The 23,114-nt window shown below is 39.0% G+C and overlaps 1 protein-coding gene across 9 annotated transcripts in view; it reads right to left on the bottom strand.

The window, feature by feature from the left end:
• The window catches only part of NNT (nicotinamide nucleotide transhydrogenase), a 126,741-nt gene that overhangs the window by 4,750 nt on the left and 98,877 nt on the right, over positions 1-23,114 (bottom strand). For all 9 annotated transcript variants that reach the window (XM_049863273.1, XM_049863322.1, XM_049863291.1 and 6 more), the window contains one exon: positions 325-443. In XM_049863273.1, coding sequence (XP_049719230.1) covers positions 325-443 — 119 coding nt within the window. The remainder of the gene's footprint in view (positions 1-324; positions 444-23,114) is intronic.

The raw sequence follows: 23,114 nt of genomic DNA, 5'->3' as shown, positions 1-23,114 counted from the left end.
TCAGCAGTTAGGTTCCAAATCCAGGTCTACTCAGAGTCTCAATCTCACCGTTACACTAAGCTGTACTGCACTGCTTCCCAGGAGCTCACCAGTCCTCCAGATCTTCTCAGAGAAACAAAATTTAGCCATGCTGCCTACAAATCTTTTGCACCTTATTCAATACTGTCTTTCACTTATTTAATTTTAACTGCATATTACACGATATGCAGGTATTCTTTATCTGACTGGAAGGTCTTCACTGACCCCAAGGTTTGTATCCTAAGTCTGGTATTGCTCTATTCACACTAAGAATATTTAAACTTCACCATTGCCCTCAACACTTACCTGGGAAATCATGGTTGATCTCATCCATCTCCAACACAATATCATATGGCACCCCAGCCTCAGCCAGCAGCACGTTAAGCTGACCAGGCATCCGGCCTGCAACTGGGTGAATTCCAAACCTAGACATGAAACACATGAACAGCTGGCCTTACTCGGTGGGCTGAAATGTGCAGAGACCTCAATATCACCTCCAAATCTGCACACGTTGTTCTTGGCACCTGTGTTTCTCCTGGTACTATCTGATCTCTACAGGCAGCAATAAAATTACTCCAGATACACGGTCAATCTACAAACATTAAAGTTGGAGATTCAATATCTAAGTATACAGAAACTATAACTTCCCTCAGGGGAAAAAAAATACAATTTTAGAACCACACTCTTCCACGTATACTTTAAGTGCAATAAACTTTCAACAACATTAATAAATAATGTCACCTCATATTTAATAAGCATTGTGTTCTCTCATGAAACTTCCTGATAAATCTTAAAATTTGAAAATGTATGTATGTCAACCCGGAATTAAATGTTTCCCTTGAAAAATCAACATTATTCCATGAAATGCATTTGGCTCCACATTCAACTTTAACCTTTATGTTCAAAGGTAGGAAAAAAAAAATACTGTCATATGCATGATATCAAAGGTCTGCACTCTTTCAGAGAGTAATATGAAGTAGTACTCCACAGAAGAAATGTGATGGTAAAACGCTGAAATGTTTAAAAGACAGGGCAAATAATACAAAAATCAGAGCACCATATTCTTATAAAGGCAAAGGAAACTGAAGCAAGTCAGAAATTTCAACCACAGACATAATGGAATATTTGACGTCCTTTAATCCAACCTCTCTCCCACTGTGTCGATCTCTGTCTTTTCAGCACCAGGCACAGTGGGTTCCATAAAAAGTGACTGAGCGGACTTCCAGTTTCTGGTCCAACATGTAAAGGGCCTAGAAGTTGTTACTCCTATCCTCAAAATAACAAGAACAACAACAACAACAAAAAAAACTGAACAAACTGAAAATCAGTAACTCTTCTTAGACCCAGCAGAGAACTGAGGTCACAAAGCAAACTGCCACCCCAAAAACTTGAAGGAAAGGCATTTACAGAGAATCACAGCTTACGAGGAACAGAAACAGCCACTGGAGCCAGCAACTGGTAGAAATACAGACAGTAACTGACTGGATACCAAGAGTGAAATGGCTTAAGAGAACTCCTGGGGGGTCTGCCTTAGGGGAGCCCCACACTATCTTGAGTTTTACCCTCCAGAAGCCCCATCGTGTTCTCAAAATAAAGATCGGGGTGGGGGAAATCAGCTCATGTTTCCCGGCAGGGAGAGAGAGAAGTTAACCGTTTTGAAATAACTCAGAGCATTCTGTTCTCTTTAACAAAGGCCTACCTGCACAGGAAACTACTTTACCAGAACCTAACCAACATGTGGAAACCTCGGTGGCATAGTGGTTAAGAACTACGGCTGCTAACCAATAGGTCGGCGGTTCAAACCTACCAGGCGCTCCTTGGAAACCCTATGGGGCAGTTCTACCCTGTCCTATAGGGTTGCTATGAGGCGGAATCAACTCAACAGCAACTGGTAACCAACATATGGGAAGAGAAAACTCCAAGTCCAGCCCCCGCTAGCCTTTATGTATCATCTAAAGTGGGAAAAGAAGTTGAGACGCACTAGTGAAGGTCAGAGCCCAGAGGTATAACCCACTAAAAGGCTGAGACCTAATCATAAGATTATAGAATGCTTCTCTCCCCTCATATCTTTTTTTAATTATTATTTTGTTGTTGAGAGCATACATAGTAAAACATACACCAAATGTAGTTTCTACATGTACAGTTCGGTGACATTAATTACATTCTTCAAGTTCTACAACCATTCTCGCACTACTTTTCTAAGTTGTTCCTCTGCCGTTAACATAAACTCAATGCCCCCTAAGGTTCCTATCTAATCTTTATAGTTGCTGTTGTCAGTTTGAACCCCTCTAGGTAGATCTTAAAAGAACACAATGTTCAAGGCAGACATTCTTTACTAGTTAAGCTAAACTATTGTTTGGTTTTAAAAAGACTTCAGAATATTTTGAGTTTAAGATTATCTCAGGGCAATAGATTCAGGGGTTCGTCCACCTTCCATGGCTCCAGAATGACTGGATTACATGCAAATTTGAAATTCGGTTCTACATTTCCCCCCTTTTGATTAGGATTCTTCAATAGAATCTTTGATCAAAATGTTCACTAATGGTAGCTGGGCATCATCCAGTTCTGGTCTCATGGCAAAGGAGGCAGTTGTTCATGGTGGCAATGAGCCACACATTCTATATTCTCTTCATATTCATGACTCTCCTTCTTCCTCTGTTTCTCCAGGCAAATAGAGACTAATTGTTGTACTTTGGATGGTGCTTGCAAGCTTTTAAGGCCAAAGTCACTACACAAACAAACTGGGAGGTAGAAAAGAAGCACTGAACACATTATTAGGCCAATTATACATATGTGGTCTTAGTAGCTTTTTTTTTTTTTTTTTTCGGCATTGTAAATATATCTATCAAACAACTTTTGCCAATTCAACTTTTTGTTGTTGTTAGATGTCACCAAGTTGGTTCTAACTCAAGCAACTATATGTACAACAGAACAAAAGACTGCCTGGCCCTGGGGCAGCCTCAAAATCATTGTTACGCTTGAGTCCACTGTTGCAGCCACTGTGTCAATCCATCACCTTGAGGGTCTTACTCTTTTTTGCTGACCCTCTACTTTACCAAGCATGATGTCCTTCTCCAGGAATTGGACTTTCCTGATAACATATCTAAACATAAGACAAAGTCTCACCATCTTTGCTTCTAAGGAGCATTCTGGCTGTGTTTCTTGCAAGATGGATTTGTTCGTTCTTCTGACACTCGATGGTATATTCGATATTCTTCACAAACACCATAATTCAAATGCATCAGTTCTTCAGTCTTCCTTATTAATTGCCCAGCTTCCACATGCATATAAGACTATTGAAAACACCAAGGCTTGGGTCAGCTGCACCTTCATCCTCAATGTGACAGCTTTGCTTTAAAGAGATCTTTTGCAGCAGACTTGCCCAATGCAATTCATCTTTTCATTTCTTGACTGCTGCTTCCACAGGCATTGATAGTGGATGCAAGTTAAATTAAATCTTTGACAACTTCAATGTTTTTTCTGTTTATATGGTGTTGCTTATTGGTCCAGTTGTGAGTATTTTTGTTTTATTTATGTTGAAGTACAATCCCTACTGAAGGCTGTCATCTTTGATCTTTATCAGCAAGTGCTTCAAGTCCTCTTCACATCTGGCAAGCAAAGTTACGCCATCTATATATTGCAGGTTGTTAATGAGTCTTCCTCTAACCTTGATGCCACGTTCTTTTTCATGTAGTCCAGCTTCGCGGGATTATACGCTCAGCATACAGATTGAAAGGGTATGGTAAAAAGATACAACCCTGACACACACCTTTCCTGATTTTAAATTACCCAGTATCCCCTTGTTCTGTTCAAGCAACTGCCTCTTGTTCTATGTATAGGTTCCACATGAGCACAATTAAGTGTTCTGGAATTCCCATTCTTCACAATGTTATCCATAATTTGTTATGATCCACACAGCCAAATGCCTTTGCATAGTCAAGAAAACACAGGTAAACATCTTTCTGGTATTCTCTGCTTTCAGCCAGGATCCATCTGACATCAGCAATGATATCCACGGTTCCAAGTCCTCTTCTGACTCTGACTTGAATTTCTAGCAGTTCCCTGTCAATGTACTGCTGCAGCCGCTTTTGAATGATATTCAGCAAAATTCTACTTGCATGTGATATTGTTCAATAATTTCCGCATTCTGTTGGATCGCCTATCTTTGGAATGGGAACAAATACGGATCTCTTATAGTCGGTTGGCCAGAAAGCTGTCTTCCAAATTTCATGGCATAGATGAGTAAGTGCTTCCAGCACTGCATCTGTTTATTGATATACAGCAACTGGTATTCCATCAGTTCCTGGAACCTTGTTTTTCACCAGTGCCTTCAGTGCAGCTTGGGCTTCTTCTTCAATACCATCGGTTCACGATTATATGCTATCTCCTGAAATCGTTGAACGTCGAGTAGTTCTTTTTGGTACAGTTATTCTATGTATTCCTTCCATCTTCTTTTGATGCTTCCTGCCTCATTCAATATTTTACCCATAGAATTGCTCAATATTGCAACTCAAGGCTTGAATTTTTTCTCTAGTTCTTTCAGCTTCAGAAGTGCTGAAAGGAGATCGGCAGGTCTTTCCTCTTAGTCAGTCTTAGTCTAGAAGCTCCACTGAAACTCGTCCACCATGAGTGAACCTGCTCACATTTGAATTACCAGTGGCATAGCTTCCAGCATTACAGTAACACGCAAACCACCACAGCACGACAAACTGACAGGCGAGTTGTAGACTGAACTTTTTACGAGTATACAACTTTGACAACACTTAAAATCATCAGCTGTGCCACCCTACCCTTAATCAGTGTGATTTTTCCATCATCGTTAACCCGCCTTGGACCTGTCCCTGCAATCCCTAGTAACCACTAATAAACTTTGGTCTCTATATATTTTCCTTCTGTTGTCTTTCTATATAAGTGAGGTCATACAATATTTTTCCCTTTGTGATTGACTTATTTCATTAAGCATAATGTCTTCAAGCTCCATCCATATTGTAGCATGTATCAAGATTTCATTTCTCTTACTGGTTTTGTACTATTCCATTGTATATATGTACTACATTTTGTTCATCCACTCATCTGTTGATGGGCATTTAGGTTGTTTACACCCCTTGGCTATTGTGAATAGTAGTACTGCAAAGAACATTGGTATACAAGTCTCTGTTAGAATCTCTGCTTTCAAGTTTTTGGGTATACACCTAGGAGTATAATTGTTAGGTCACATGGTAGTTCTATTTTTAGTTTTTTTGAGAGAACCACCACAGTGTTTTCCACAGCAGCTGTACAATTTTGCATTCCCACCAGCAGTGAATAAGGGTTCCAACTTCCCCACATCCTCCCCAACATTTTTTATTCTCTGTTTTGTTTTTAATCTTAGCCATCTTAGTGGGCATGGGAATTCCAGAACATTTAATCGTGCTCATGAGGAACCTGTACTTAGACCAAGAGGCAGTCATTCAAACAGAACAAGGGGATGCTGCATAGTTTAAAATCAGGAAAGGTGTGCGTCAGGGTTGCATCTTTTCAAAATACTTATTCAATTTGTATGCTGAGCATATAAATCTGTAAAGAAGGTGTGCTAAAATTTGTATAAAGGGGGCTGCTGGCATGCTTTGGCATTACCGCTAATATTATTGTTGTTGTGTTCCATCGAGTTGATTCCAACTCACAGTGATCCTAACGACAGGGTAGAACTGCTCCATAGGGTTTCCTAGGCTTTATGGGAGCAGATCACCAGGTCTTTTCTCCTGTGGAGCAGCTGTTGGGTTTGAACTGCTGACCTTTGGTTAGCAGCTGAGCACTTAACCACTGTGCCACTTTATTATGGCTAATACTGAGCCCTTAAGATGCGTTACGCAATTTGCAGAACTTTTTAAATTAAATAATGTAGCTGGGATTCAAACTTAGGTCTTTCTGCCTCAAGAGTCTGAACTCTTACCTACTATGCAATGTAGTATACTCCAGTTATTTAAGAGGTATTTTTGTGTAATTAACAGCTCAGGTTAACCAGCTGTGAGATATCGGGCAAGTTACTTAACAACTGTATCTTAGAGTAGTTGTGAGATTGAAGAAGTTATTATTTGTAAAGCATTTAGAACAATGCATGGCACATAGTAAGTGCTCAATAAATATTAGCTATTATTATAAGTCCATATCATGTCATTGCATAGGAGAGGTTTGAGAAATGCCTACTTATCTCTGCTGAATGGGTTAAATAAAGTGATAAAAAGCATATTCCATTTCAATAATCCAATTGACATTGTCTTTGAAAATAAATGAGATCCCCAAGAAGTTTCAACAACGCTACATGCTATAAAATCAGGAACGTATTAAATATCTCCATGAACAAATAGACACACAAAAAAATGCCTCTTGATGTGCACATTATCTACAAGGCAAAACCCTTATAAGTACCTTTCAAATGTAAGAAAGGTTGATTCTGCAAAATTATAAAGGTTAGTAAATGGGAGTTAATTGTATAGCATGTATTGTTAATAATTCACTGGTTGATTTTTCAGAAGTAGATCACCGTGGCTTTCTTCCTAGTCTGTCTTGGTCTGAAGTTCTGCTGAAACCTGTTCATCATCAAAGCAACACACAAGCCTCCACCGACGGACAGGTGGTAGTTGCACTTGAGGTACACTGGCCAGAAATCAAACCCAGGTCTCCCACAAGGAAGGCGAGAATTTTACCACTGAACTACCGTTTTCCCTGATACATGTAAACCATCACACATCCATGATACATATTTGGAACTTCATAATAAAGACTGGTTCGGGTAAAAATCATCAGTGGATGTTCAATCTCGGGGGTAAGGTTTGAGAAAGATCAGGGTATCTGCTTGGTCTTAAAGAGAACTCAAAGCAGTTTGCTCCCGTTCCCTTATGCTTACCTCAACAGAGAAAAAAATTTAAAGATCTTTAGTGTTTTCTCTGATAACTACTTTAATGAAGACTGGTCAATAATCAGACAGAATGTAGTTGTTAGAAATATAGCCACCTATAGAGTAGCCATCTAAGGTACTCCACTGGTCTCACACCTTCAAGAGCAAGGGAGAATGAAGAAAACCAAAGACAGAGGGAAAGATTAGTCCAAAGGACTAATGGACCACAACTACCACGGCCTCCACCAGACTCAGTCCAGCACAACTAGATGGTGCCTGGCTACCACCACAGACTGCTCTGAGCTGGAGAAAAATATAGACAAAATTCTAACTCACAAAAAAAAAGACCAGACTTACCGGCCTGACAAAGACTAGAGAAAACCCAAGAGTATGGCCCCCGGATACTCTTTAGCTCAGTAATTAAGTCACTTCTGAATTTACACTTCAGCCAAAGATTTGAGAGGCCCATAAAACAAAACAAAACTAAAGGGGCACACCAGCCCAGGGGCAAGGACTAGAAGGCATGAGGGGACAAGAAAGCTGGTAAAGGGGAACCCAAGGATGAAAAGGGAGAGTGCTGACATGTCATGGGGTTGTTACGCAATATCATAAAACAATATGTGTACTAACTGTTTAGTGAGAGACTAGTCTATCCTGTAAACCTTCATCTACAGTATAATTAAAAAAAAAAAAAGAAAGAAATATAGCCACGTGTATACTTTGACTGGAAACCCCGGTGGCGTAGTGGTTAAGTGCTACAGCTGCTAACCAAAGGGTTAGCAGTTTGAATCCGCCAGGTGCTCCTTGGAAACTCTATGGGGCAGTTCTACTCTGTCCTATAGGGTCGCTATGAGTCAGGATCGACACGACAGCACTGGGTTTGGTTTTTGGTTTGGTATACTTTGACTGGAGCCCTGGCAGCACAGTGGTTAAGAGCTCGGCTGCCAACCAAAAGGTTGACAGTTCAAATCCTATAGGGAATCCTATAGGCATTTCTACTCTGTCCTATAGGGTCACTATGAGTCAGAATCAACTTGACGGCAATGGGTTTGGTTCTTTTGGGTTTATACTTTCATTAGTAGGCGTTTGATTAAACAGATGGAATCCATATTTCTCTGTTTTCTCTCCAGCTAATACTTTCCTGAAATATCTAAAGAAATAGGTTACCAGTGTTAATGGTCCAGATCTCAGCCAAGAACACCTTAAATTGCAATTGTAATTTATTATGTATTTTAACACACTGTTAAGTGTACACATGTACTGACAGAATATTATAACTCAGTGTTCTTCTAAATACCATATGACAGAGCTAAAATCACTGAAAATATGCCCCCCAAAAAGTCCAACGGCCTATAATTAAATTCTGGGGCCCTGATGTGATTTTTTTAATAATGAGAACAAAATAATTTCTAAGAGAACTCACCTTAAAATAGAAGATTTTAGTTTGAAAAACTCATTTCACTTTACACAGATTCTTAGTAATACATCTAAGATATAAAATTGCATTATTAAGTAGCTGATTTCAACTGTATCAATTTCAAATCAACATTCCAAACTAATGCAGATGGTTTTCCCCCCATTCACTAAAAGGTACTCTTACGTGTATCACTGACTAGACCCAATGATAAAATTAAATAACTAGATTTAGTTTAGTGAGTTACAGCCTAAAATAATCAGAGGGTACTTGGACAAGATTCAAGAGAAATACAAAATACCTAACAACTTAAAAAATAACATACTCTAATTTTTAAAAAATCAACTAGTTAGAAAAAAGGCAGAACTGTGATTTTCAAGCAGATCAAAAAAAAAATGGGACCTGACCGCATATTCCTCATTTTCACAGAACAGAAGAAAAGAAAATGGTCTTCAAATGCAAAAAAAAAAAAAAAAAGAATTAGAACTAAATTGCTTTAAAAATATGCTTTCCCTTTGTCTTCTTCACTAGAATATGCCACCATTCCCAGTTCCTTTGTGTGCCTTGTTATTTTTTTCTTGAAGCTAGACATCAGAATTTTACAAGGTATTGGCTTTCTCAATTCATCCAATTACATGGTGCTTTTGACATTTTTTTTTTTTTTTTGACAGCACCAATTTCTACAAGAAACGTTTAGGAGGTCACCATCTCCAGACATTGATTGATATTGCCTCTCCCTCTCTGTGATATTTCCAGCTCAAGTCAGATCAAGGTTTCAGTTTTTCAGAGGTACCTGAACAGATCTGAAAACACACTAATCAATCAGGAAGGCACAGTCTTTAATCTTTGGGTTACCGCTCCCTCCCCTGCTCTGTACCAGGAAAGTACGGAGTGAGGACACCCTGAACAGTCTGCCTGAGAAATCTGTGCATTTAGTTTCAGAGCCAGAGACCAGTGGCCCAACCCAGTGCAAAGGAGCTCCATGTGCAGGCTGTTGGTGCAGGGTGACTCCTGGTCCACTGGGGCCATCCCTCTGCTGTGCTGGGTGGGGAGAGGTGGGGTACCCTAAACAGTCCATCCAGGAGATCTGTGCTTTTTGTCTCAGAGCCAGAGATCAGGGCCCTTCCCAGTGCACAGGAGATAGAAGAACAAAGTAGGGGGGCTGATACTTCCTGATCTCAAAACATTACAAAGTTATCAGAGTCCAAACAGTCTGGTACTGGTATAATGATAGATATAGATCAATGCAACAGAATTTAGAGTCCAGAAATAAACACAAACATCCACAGTCAAATGATTTTTGACAAGTGTGCTAAGTCCATCCAATGGGGAAATAATAGTTTCTTTAATAAATAGTGCTAGGACACCAGAATTTTCACAAACAAAAGAATGAAACTGACCCCATACATCACATCATATACAAAAACCATCTCAAAATGGATCAGATACCTAAATTTAAGAGCTAAAACCATAAAACTCTTAGAAGAAAATATGAGTAATGCTTCAGGACCTAGTTTTTAACAATAGATTCTTAGATGACACTGAAAGCATGAGCCACAAAAGACAAAATAGATAAGTAAGACCTCATCAAAATTAAAAACTTCTGCTCATCAAAGGACTTTATCAACAAAGTGAAGAGACAAGCTACAGACTGTGAGAGAAATTTTGGGAACCATATATCTAATATGTGTTTAATATTGAGAATATATAAAAAGTTGTACAACTTAACGATAAAAAGACAGATCTACCAAAAATGAGCAAAGGATATGAACAGACATTTCACCAATGAAGAAATACAAATGGCCAACAAGTACATGAAAAGATGCTCAACATCATTAAACCAAAAATACGAAATGCATTGCCATATCGAGCCGATTCCAACTCATAACAACCCTAAAAGACAGAGTAGGTTTTCTAGGCTGCAATCTTTACAAAAGCAGACTGCCACATATTTCTCCCATAGAGCAACTGGTGGGTTCAAACCACTGACTTTCTGATTAGCATCCGAGCACTTAACCACTGTGTGTCACCACGGCACCTTTTCAATGTCATTGCTGTTGTCACGTGCCATCGAGTCGGTTCCAACTCATAGCGACCCCATGCACAACAGAACAAAACACTCCCCGGTCCTGCACCATCCTTAAAATCGTTGTTATGCTTCAGCTCATTGTTGCAGCCACTGTGTCAATCCACCTCGTTCAGGGTCTTCCTCTTTTCCACTGACCCTGTCCTCTGCCAAGCATGATGTCCTTCTCCAGGGACTGATCCCTCCTGACAACAAGTCCAAGTATGTAACACGCAGTCTCGCCATCCTTGCTACTAAGGAGCATTCTGGTTGTACTTCTTCTAAGACAGATTTGTTCGTTCTTTTGGCAGTCCACAGTATATTCAATATTCTTCGCCAACAGCACAATTCAAAGGAGTCAATTCTTCTTCAGTCTTCCTTGTTCATTGTCCAGCTTTCACATGCATATGATGCGATTGAAAATATCATGGCTTGGGTCAGGCGCACCTCAGTCTTTAAAGTGACATCTTTGCTCTTCAACACTTTAAAGAGGTCCTTTGCAGCAGATTTACCCAATGCAATGCGTCTCCTGATTTCTTGACTGCTGCTTCCATGGCTGTTGATTGTGGATCCAAGTAAAATGAAATCCTTGACAACTTCAATCTTTTCTCTGTTTATCATGATGTTGCTCATTGGTCAGCAAGCAAGGTTGTGTCATCTGCATAACGCATGTTGTTAATGAGTCTTCCTCCAATCCTGATGCCTCGTTCTTCTTCATATAGTCCAGCTTCTCGTGTTATTTACTCAGCATACAGAGTGAATGGGTATGGTGAAAGAATACAACCCTGATGCACACCGTTCCTGACTTTAAAACAATCAGTATCCCCTTGTTCCGTCCAAACAACTGCCTCTTGATCTATCAATTAAGTGTTTTGGAATTCCCATTCTTTGCAATGTTATCCATAATTTGTTATGATCCATGCAGTCGAATGTCTTTGCATAGTCAATAAAACACAGGTAAACATCCTTCTGGTATTCTCTGTTTTCAGCCAGGATCCATCTGATATCAGCAATGATATCCCTGGTTGCACGTCCTCTTCTGAAACCGGCCTGAATTTCTGGTGGTTCCCTGTCGATACGCTGTTACAGCCGTTTTTGAATGATCTTCAGCAAAATTTTCCTTGCGTGTGATATTAATGATATTGTTCTATAATTTCCACACTTGGTTGAATCACCTTTCTTGGGAATAGGCATAAATATGGATCTCCGGCATTGTTTCTATCAGCAAGGTCATATTTTCCAACTACTAATCCTTCTTCTTTGTTTCTAACTTTCACATTCCAATCACCAGTAATTATCAATGCATCTTGACTACATGTTCGATCAAGTTCAGACTGCAGCAACTGATAAAAATCTTCTATTTCTTCATCTTTGGCCCTAGCGGTTGGTGCATAAATTTCAATTATAGTCGTATTAACTGGTCTTCCTTGTAGGCGTATGGATATTATCCTATCACTGACAGCGCTGTACTTCAGGATAGATCTTGAAATGTTCTTTTTGAACATTCCTCTTCAAGCTATCATTCCCAGCATTGTAGACTATATGATTGTCCAATTCAAAATGGTCAGTACCAGTCCATTTCAGCTCACTAATGCCTAGTATATCAATGTTTATGCATTCCATTTCATTTTTGATGATTTCCAATTTTCCTAGATTCATACTTCATACATTCAGGTTCCGATTATGAATGGATGTTTGCAGCCGTGTCTTCTCATTTTGAGTCGTGCCATATCAGCAAATGAAGGTCCCGAAAGCTTTACTCCATCCACGTCGCTAAGGTCAACTCTACTTTGAGGAGGCAGCTCTTCCCCAGTCATCTTTTGAGTGCCTTCCAACCTGAGGGGCTCATCTTCCAGCACTATATCAGACAATGTTCCGCTGCTATTCATAAGGTTTTCACTGGCTAATACTTTTCAGAGGTAGACTGCCACGTCCTTCTTCCTAGTCTTAGTCTGAAAACTCAGCTGAAACCTCTCCTCCATGGGTGACCCTGCTGCTGTCTGAATACCAGTGGCATAGCTTCCAGCATCACAGCAACATGCAAGCAGTGCAACAAACTGACAGACACGTGGGGGTTCAATGTCATTAACCCAACCCACCGCCATTGAGTCAAGGACAGTGCAAATCAAAACCACCATGAGATTATCACTTCACACCTAGTAAGATGGCTATAATTAAAAACACAAAAAAAACAGGTGTTGGCAAGGATGTGGTGAAATTGGAACCCTCATCCATTGCTGATGGGATTGTAAACTGGTACAGACACTGTAGAAACATTTTGGCAGTTTCTCAAAAAGTTAAACATAGAATTACAGTATGATCTAGCAATTCCACTAAGTATATACCCAAAAGAATTGAAAGTAGAAGTACAAATATGCATACTCCAGTGTTCACTACAGCACGATTCACAATACCAAAAAGTAGAAACACTCTAAATGTCCATCAACAGACAAATGGATAAATAAAATGTGGTACGTATGTACAATGGAATATTGCTCAGTCATAAAGAAAAACGAAGTTCTGATACATATGCTACAACATAGATGAATCTTGAAAACATTATACTGAATGAAATAAGTCAGTCACAAAAGGATAAAGGTTGTATGATCCCACACATATAAAATATCAGGAACAGGTGAGTGAACAGAGAATGAAGTTTGTTAGTGGTTACCAAGGGCATGCAGGAGGGGAAAAGGTGCACTCATTGTTTAGGAGACAGTAGGCTTCTGTTAAGGGAGATAGAAAAATTTGGAAACAAATAATGGTGATGGTTGAACAACATGATAAGCATAAATAATGTCACTGAATTATACATGTGAAGAGCGTTGAAATGGCAAATGTTGTTACATATATTATGCTGAGCTGTATGCTTATAATTTGTGTGCTTTACTGTTTATATGCATTATACCTCAATAAAAAAAAAATTTTTTTTTCTCTGTTAACAATTGAAAACAAATATCTTACGTAGGCAAAGTTTCAGGCTATTTTCTGTGGGTCGAGTAGACAGAGGATCATTAACAGGAGTTGATATACCAACCACCACTTCTATCCAATATGGATTCAAGAGTATTTTTACATACAACTGCAAAGGATGGATGGCAGTGAATGTGATCAAGACAGTTACAGCAGCTGAGACAGGCCTTCATTTATGGGAGGTGGAAGAGGGATCTCAACGAATGGTCTTAACCACTAGAAAGAGAGAGACACAGCTTAGGTGGAACCCAGAATTTACAGAACCACTACATAGTATTGCTTTATCTCAACCCTATAGTGCTTATTGCCACTAATAGCTCATTTGTGCTCTTTTGAGATGTCAGTAGTCTTCTTGGACACCAAAAATTTCTCCTAATCTCCCAATCCTTCTGATTAGCAATAAGTATCTCCTGCTTCCCCAAGGACCCTTCCTCTTCCCAAAACCTGGTTGGTGCTGCTTAAGAAAGACTGAGAGCTACTACTGTACTGCATGACATTTAAGGCGTATATTAGTTTCCTATGGCTGCTGTAGCAAATTACCACAAACTTAGTGGCTTAAAACAATGTTTATTATATTACAGTTCTGGAGGTCAGAAGTCTGAAATCACTTTCACTAGGCTAAAATCAAGGTGTCAGCAGAGATGCATCCCTTTTGGAGGCTCTAGGAGTGAGTCTATTCCTTGTCTTTTCCAGCTTCGAGAGGCTGCCTGCATTCCTTGGCTCATGGCCACATCACTAAGCCTCTGCTTCCATTGTTCCATTTCCTTCTCTGGCTTCAACCTTCCTGCCTCCCTCTTACAAGGACCCGTGTGATTACACTGAGCCCACCCAGATAATCCAGGGTAATCTCTCCACCTCAAAATCCTTAACTTAATCACATCTGCAAAGGTAACATATTCACAGGTTTTGGGGATTACCATGTGGGCACCTTTGGGGAGCCATTGTTCAGCCTACCACAAGCTCCGTTTCCAGTCCTAAAACCACATGAACTATTCTAAAAGATTTTTGTTTTAGCTGAATAACCCAATATACACTTTGTGATTTATTTTTAGATTGCAATTTCTGTACCACTCTTTGATTCCAGCATTTTTTTGTCTGATTTTAATTTATTTGTTTTTAATGCTAACTTAGTCTATCTTTAAATTAATATACCTGCTTATCATCTTATGGTTTAAAAACTGAAGCATCGTGGACCAATTAGAAATCACAGATCTGTAAATGTATTAGTTATTATTATAAGTATTTTGATTAATTGCAGACTGCATGAAGATAACATTTCTGTTGAGCTACTTGTGAGGGGTAATCACCAAGCTAACCAAAATGTTATACCAAATATCTCAAAGGACAGATCACTTTATGTCTGTTTGTGTAACAATTTATTAGACCAAACTTTAGACTCCAAGGTTGGAGAAAAACACATGGAAGATTAATGTAACAGAATGCCAATATTTTGAGAGAAATAACAGAACATACTCATTTGTAGAGCTATATATGTGTACACTGACGAGTCAATATGAGTTTGTAACAACTCTGGCCCATGTAACTGGCTAATCCTCAAAGTATGTATTAAAATTAATTACATCAGACATTGGTTGGCCATGATTGCCAATTTCCAAGTACTAAGGGCCAAAGCTTATCAATGTTCCATCATCACATGAAGAATATCCAGGATTCCAACAAGAAAAGCCTACCAGCCTCTTAGTTCTTCCCTTTGAACCACGAAAATTATCATTATTATGCACATGCTTAAGAAAAGAGAGTCATCTGTCCCTGACCATGACAAGATTCTACAGACGGAAAATAACTGCTAAAATGAGGTCACGGAAAGATCTTTGTTTATGTAACTCTTCCTTACCATACTGCACCATAACAAATGGTTAACATGACTGTGCTCTCCAAACTGGGAGCTCCTTGAGTACATGAATCATGCGTTATTTATCAGTTCCCATCTTACCAGACACTGTACTACAGGGTTTCAGTTAAAGGGACGGAAGGAGAGAAGAGAAGAAAGGAGTTGAAACAATATCATGTGCTTTATAAGGTATATTGACATAAACTTTGTGTCTCTTTTTAGAGAAAGAATTTAGGGAAGTTGCAGTTAAGAGCTCTAGAGTGACACTACCTGCCTTTGAACGATTTATTTCTGTGTGTAGGAGCCCTGATGGTACAATGGTTAAGCAGTGAACTGCTAACAGAGAGGGTGGCAGTTCAAATCCAACAGCCACTCATGGGAGAAAGATGTGGCAATCTACTTCCACAAAGATTTACAGCCTTGGAAACCCTGTGGGGCAGTTCTACTCTGTCCTATAGGGTCACTTGAGTCAGAATCAACTCAAGGGCAATAGGATTTCTGTGTATCTCTATTTCCTCACGTGTACAATGGAAATAATAATAAAACCTCTTCAGAAGGTTATTACAAGATTTAAATGAGATAGTTCATATAAAGGCTATTCATAAGCACTTTAGACCAATTCCTGGCACATATATGTACATACAAATAAATAAAAGCTGCAATTATACTGTTCTTTTCAAAGATATTTTTAATACAAATACTTATCTGTCTTTTTAAAATAAATATTAATTTTAATAATCATTTTATATGCCAAAAAGCATACATTTTCACATTAAAACAAATGTTGGTTTAATATCACCATTTTCTAGGTTGGTTTTCTCATTTTTACCTTGAAATCCCAGTAAGAATCAATACAGTCCAATAAAAGCCAGAATTTATTTGTACTCACAACTACATCAAATATCTAGAAAGATGCTAAGCCAAGATGGCGGAACAGACAGAAGCTTCTGGCTAGCCCTCTTTACAACAAAGACCCGAAAAAACAAGTGAAACGAGTATATTTGTGACAAGCTGGGAGCCCTGAGCATCAAAGGCAAGCTTAGACAAAGAACTGAGGGGCGGGGGAGGAAGAGACCATTCAGAAGTGGAGAGGAGTTACCGGACCTGAATCGCGAGGAACCCTCAGGCACCATTCCTGGAGCAGCGGCAGCGGCGGGCTGGTACTAGCGTTCAGCCGCAGTTTCCTCAGGGAGAAGCAGCCAGCCGCACAGCCTACTCACACCTCCGGAGCCTGAGAAAAACGGCGCTCTCGGCAAAAGCTAAGCGCTCTCGGCAAAAGCTAAGTACTTGCATATTTTTCACCGTGCCCCCCTCCCCACGCCCAAGCCGGCTTCAGCAGCTGATTCCCTGGGCCTGAGATAGGCCGTGGTGAGCACCTAGAGCCATCCTCCCAGCCTTGGGGAGGGAAAAAGTTTGCAATTGGGCGGAAAAGATAATTTGCTAGCTCCATTAACCGAGGGAGCTCAGGGCAGAAGCAGCTCCTGTCCAGGCATAAACTGTCCATGGACCTTGGGCACCTTTCCCTTCTGCATGGACCTGTGTGGGCCTATTTCAGGAGAATGGGCCCTTGTTGGCAAACTCCAACCATTTCAGCTGTACGGTGGAGAGGTGGGTGTTTGACGTTTGACATTGCTTTGCCTACTAAACAAGGTCCTCACCTATCCACAACAGGGACCTAAGGACTGGTAGCTCAACTCAGGTCATTGAGCCACCTGCAACAGGGGTCCAAAGATAACTGGTATCTCCCAGTCCTTACTACCAAAAACTTTGGATGCCCATGGTCCCTCTGCAGAACCCGCCAAGCAGCACGGTCTAGGGAACAGGGACACGTTTTCCTCAGAGACACTCAGGAGTCTGTTCTCAGCCCCCTGACTTGCTCAGAGTGTGATCCCCTGCTGCAACCAGATACCGGTATATATATCAATCACCCCTGCCCCTCTAAGACTGTAGGGCAGAGCCTGTACCACACACTTGATGATCAGCTACCTGGAAACCTGAGCTGAATTCATACAAGAAAACTGAATGGACGCCTAGACTGATATACCTAATAACAGCTCTAGCCAGCTGGGGACAGGACATCAGAGCTCCAAAGGGAAAACAATCAAGCTAGCTCACTCAAGCAACCCATAGGGGTATACCAAAACAAAACAAAGCAAGCAGCTATGACACAGTAAGCAAGCATAAACTAATACAATAACTTATAGATGGCTCAGAGATAACACTCAATATCAAGTCACATAAAGAAACAAACCATGATCACCTCAACAGGCTCTCAACACAAAGAATCCAGGGATCTTCTAGATAAAAGTGCATTCCTGGAATTACCAGATGCAGAATACAAAAGTTTAATATACAGAACCCTTCAAGACATCAGGAAGGAAATGAGGCAATATGCAAAACAAGCCAAGGAACACACAGATAAAGCAACTGAAGAAATTGGAAAGATTATTCAGGAACATAATGCAAAGTTTAAAAAGCTGGAAAAATCCATAGACAGACAGCAATTAGAAATTCAGAAGATTAACAATAAAATTACAGAATTAGACAACTCAATAGAAAGTCAGAGGAGCAGAATTGAGCAAGTAGAAGCTAGAATTTCTGAACTCGAAGATAAATCACATGACACTAACTGAAGAAAAATCAGATAAAAGAATTTAAAAAAATGAAAAAACCTTAAGAATCATGTGTGGCTCTACCAAGAGAAATAACCTACGAGTGACTGGAGTACCAGAACAAGGTGGGATAATAGAAAATACAGAGAGAATTGTTGAAGATTTGTCGGCAGAAAACTTCCCTGATATTGTGAAAGATGAAAAGATATCTATCCAAGATGCTCATCGAACTCCAAATAAGGTAGATCTTAAAAGAATGTCACCAAAACATATTATAATCAAACTTGCCAAAACCAAAGATAAAGAGAGTTATAAGAGCAGCAACAGATAAACAAAAAGTCACCTAAAAAGGAGAGCCAATAAGAATAAGCTCGGACTACTCGGCAGAAACCATGCAGGCAAGAAGTCAATGGGGTGACATATTTAAAAAATTGAAGGAAAAAAATTGCCTGCCAAGAATCATATATCCAGCAAAACTGTTTCATAAATATGAAGGTGAAATTAAGACACTTCCAGATAAACACAAGTTTAGGGAATTTGTAAAAACCAGACCAAAACTATAAGAAGTACTAAAGGGAGTTCTTTGGTTAGAAAATCAATGATATCAGGTATCAACCCAAGACTAGGACACTGGGCAGAGCAACCGGAAGTCAACCCAGACAGGGAAATCCAAAAAAACAAAGCAAGATTATAAAAAAAAAGCTCAAAACAGGGTAATAGTGGTGTTATTATATAAAAGAGGACAACATTAAAATAATAAAGAGGGACTAAGAAATGTAATCATACACCTTCCATATGGAGAGGAAGATACAGCGATACAAAAAAATAAAAGTTAGTTTTAAATTTAGAAAAATACAGGTAAATAATAAGGTAACCACAAAGGAGACAAAATATCCTACTCATCAAAATAAAATACAAGGGAAAAATAGCAACTCAGCAGAAAAAAAAACAACAACAAATGTGACCAAAGGACAATATATAAAGAAAATCTACTCAACACATAAAATCGAATGGGAAAAAGAAAATGTCAACAACACACAAAAAAAGACATCAAAATGATAGTACTAAATTCATACCAATCCATAATTACCCTGAACGTAAATGGACTAAATGCACCAATAAAGAGACAGAGAGTGGCAGAATGGATTAAACAACAAGATCCATCTATAGGCTGCCTACAAGAGACACATCTTAGACTTAAAAACACAAACAAACTAAAACTCAAAGGATGGAAAAAAATATATCAAGCAAACAAAAATCAAAAAAGAGCAGGAGTGGCAATATGAATTTCTGACAAAATAGACTTTAAAGTTAAATCCATCAGAAAGGATAAGGAAGGACTCTATATAATGATTAAAGGGACAATACCCCAAGAAGATATAACCATATTAAATATTTATGCACCCAATGACAGGGCTGCAAGATACATGAAACAAACTCTATCAGCATTGAAAAGTGAGATAGACAGCTCCACAATAATAGGAGACTTCAACACAACACTTTCGGTAAAGAACAGGACATCCAGAAAGAAGCTCAATAAAGACACGAAAGATCTAAATGCCACAATCAACCAGCTTGACCTCGTAGACATATACAGAACACCCTACCCAACAGCAACCCAGTATACTTTCTTTTCTAGTGCACATGGGACATTCTCTAGAATAGCCCACATATTAGATCATAAAGCAAGCCTTGGCAAAATCCAAAACATTAAAATATTACAAAGCATCTTCTCTGACCACATGGCCATAAAAGTGGAAATCAATAAAAGAAAAAGCAGGAAAAAGAAATGGAACACTTGGAAACTGAACAATACCCTGCTCAAAAAGACTGGATTATAGAAGACATTAAGGATGGAGTAAAGAAATTCATAGAATCCAATGAGAATGAAAACACTTCCTACCAGAACCTCTGGCACACAGCAAAAGCAGTGCTCAGAAGTAAATTTATATCAATAAATGCACACATCCAAAATGAAGAAAGGGCTAAAATCAAGGAATTATCTCCACAACTTGAACAAATAGAAAGGTAGCAACAAAAGAAACCCACAGGCACCAGAAGAAAACAAATAATAAAAATTAGTGCTGAACTAAATGAAAGAGAAAACAGAAAAACAATTGAAAGAATTAACAAGACCAAAAGCTGGTTTTCTGAAAAAACAACAAAATTGATAAACCACTGGCCAAACTAACAAAAGAAAAACAGGAGAGAAAGCAAATAACCCGAATAAGAAATGAGATGGGTGATATTACAACAGACCCAACTGAAATTAAAAGAAGCATATCAGATCACTATGGAAAACTGTACTCAAATTTGAAAACCTAGAAGAAATGGATGAATTCCTAGAAACACACTACCTACCTAAACTAATACAAACAGAGGTAGAACAACTAAATAAACCCATAAAACATGAAGAGATTGGAAAGGTAATGAAAAAACACCCCAAAAAAAAAAAGCCCTGGTCCGGACGGCTTCACTGCAGAGTTCTACCAAACTTTCAGAAAAGAGTTAACACCACTACTACGAAAGGTATTTCAGAGCATAGAAAAGGATGGAATACTACCAAACTCATTCTATGAAGCCACCATATCCCTGATACCAAAGCCAGGTAAAGACACCACAAGAAAAGAAAATTATAGACCTATATCCCTCATGAACGTAGATGCAAAAATCCTCAACAAAATTCTAGCCAATAGAATTCAACAACGTATCAAAAAATAATTCACCATGACCAAGTGGGATTCATACCAGGTATGCAGGGATGGTTCAACATTAGAAAAACAATTAATGTAATCCACCACATAAATAAAACAAAAGACAAGAATCACACGATTTTATCAATTGATGCAGAAAAGGCATTTGACAAAGTTCAACACTCATTCATGATAGAAACTCTCAGCAAAATAGGAATAGAAGGAAAATTCCTCAACATAATAAAAGGCATTTATACAAAGCCAACAGCCAACATCACCCTAAATGGAGAGAGCCTGAAAGCATTCCCATTCAGATTGGGAACCAGACATGGATGCCCTTTATCACTGCTCTTTTTCAACATTGTGTTGGAGGTCCTAGCCAGGCCAATTAGGCTAGATAAAGAAATAAAGAGTATCCAAATTGGCAAGAAAGAAGTAAAAGTATCTCTATTTGCAGATGACATGATCTTATACACAGAAAACCCTAATGAATCCTCAAGAGAACTACTGAAACTAATAAAAGAGTTCAGCAGAGTATCGGGATACAAGATAAACATACAAAAATCAGTTGGATTCCTCTACACCAACAAAAAGAACATCGAGGAGGAAATCACCAAACCAATGTCAAGAAGCCCCCAAGAAGATAAAATACTTAGGCATAAATCTTGCCAGAGATGTAAAAGACTTATACAAAGAAAACTACAGTACACTTCTGCAAGAAACCAAAAGAGACTTACCTAAGTGGAAGAACATATATTGCTCGTGGATAGGAAGACTTTACATTATAAAAATGTCTACTCTACCAAAAGCAATGTATACATTTAATGCAATTCCAATCTAAATCCCAACGACAGTCTTTAATGAGATGGAGGATCAAATCACCAACCTCATATGGAAGAGAAAGAGGCCCCGGATAAATAAGACATTACTGATAAAGAAGAACAAAGTGGGAGGCCTCACACTACCTGATTTTAGAGCCTATTATACCACCACAGTATTCGAAACAGCCTGGTACTGGTACAACAACAGACACATGGACCAATGGAACAGAATAGAGAATCCAGACATAAATCCATCCACATATGAGCAACTGATATTTGACAAAGGCCCCAAAACAGTTAAATGGGGAAAAGACAGTCTTTTTAACAAACGGTGCTGGCATAACTGGATATTCATCTGCAAAAAAATGGAACAAGACCCATACCTCACTCCACGCAAAAAAACTAACTCAAAATGGATCAAAGACCTAAATATAAAATCTAAAATGATAAAGATTATGGAAGAAAAAATAGGGGCAATGTTAGGAGCCCTAATACATGGCATAAACAGTATACAAAACATTATTATGAATGCAGAAGAAAAACTAGATAACTGGGAGCTCCTAAAAATCAAACACCTATGCTCACCCAAAGACTTCACCAAAAGAGTAAAAAGACTACCTACGGGCTGGGAAAAAGTTTTTAGCTATGACATTTCTGATCAGCACCTGATCTCTAAAACCTACATGATACTGCCAAAAATTCAACTACAAAAAGACAACCCAATTAAAAAATGGGCAAAAGATATGAATAGATACTTCACTAAAGAAGACATTCAGGTAGCTAACAGATACACGAGGAAATGTTCACGATCATTAGCCATTAGAGAAACACAGATCAAAACTACAATGAGACTTCATCTCACTCCAACAAGGCTGCCATTAATCCAAAAGGCACAAGATAATAAATGCTGAAGAGGCTGTGGAGATATTGGAACACTTATACACTGCTGGTGGGAATGTAAAATGGTACAACCACTTTGGAAACCGATTTGGCGCTTCCTTAAAAAGCTAGAAATAGAACTACCATACGATCCAGCAATCCCACTCCTTGGAATATATCCTAGAGAAATAAGAGCCTTTTACACGAACAGATATATGCACACCCATGTTTACTGCAGCACTGTTTACAATAGCAAAAGCATGGAAGCAATCAAGGTGCCCATCAACAGATGAATGGATAAATAAATTATGGTATATTCACACAATGGAATACTTCGCATCGATAAAGAACAGTGAGCAATCTGTGAAACATTTCATAACATGGAGGAACCTGGATGGCATTATGCTGAGTGAAATTAGTCAGTTGCAAAAGGACAAATATTGTATAAGACCACTATCATAAGAACTTGAGAAACAGTTTAAACCAAGAAGAAAACATTCTTTTGTGGTTACAAGAGGGGGGAGGGTGGGAGGGTGGGAGAAGGGCATTTACTAATTAGATAGTAGATAAGAACTATTTTAAGTGAAGGGAAAGACAGCACACAAAACAGGGGAGGTCAGCAAAACTGGACTAAACCAAAAGCAAAAAGAAAAGTTTCCTGAATAAACTGAATGCTTCGAAGGCCAGCATAGCAGGGGCAGGGTTCTGGGGACCATGGTTTCAGGGGACATCGAAGTCAATTGGCATAATAAAATCTATTAAGAAAACATTCTGCATCCCACTTTGAAGAGTGGCATCTGGGGTCTTAAACGCTAGCAAACAGCCATGTAAGATGCATCAATTGGTCTCAACCCACCTGGATCAAAGGAGAATAAAGAACACCAAGGACACAAGGCGATGATGAGCCCAA

Source organism: Elephas maximus, chromosome 2 (assembly GCF_024166365.1).
Source record: "Elephas maximus indicus isolate mEleMax1 chromosome 2, mEleMax1 primary haplotype, whole genome shotgun sequence".
Taxonomy (NCBI): domain Eukaryota; kingdom Metazoa; phylum Chordata; class Mammalia; order Proboscidea; family Elephantidae; genus Elephas; species Elephas maximus.
The sequence above is the reverse complement of the archived record's forward strand: the minus strand, read 5'-3'. Positions and strand labels throughout refer to the sequence as shown.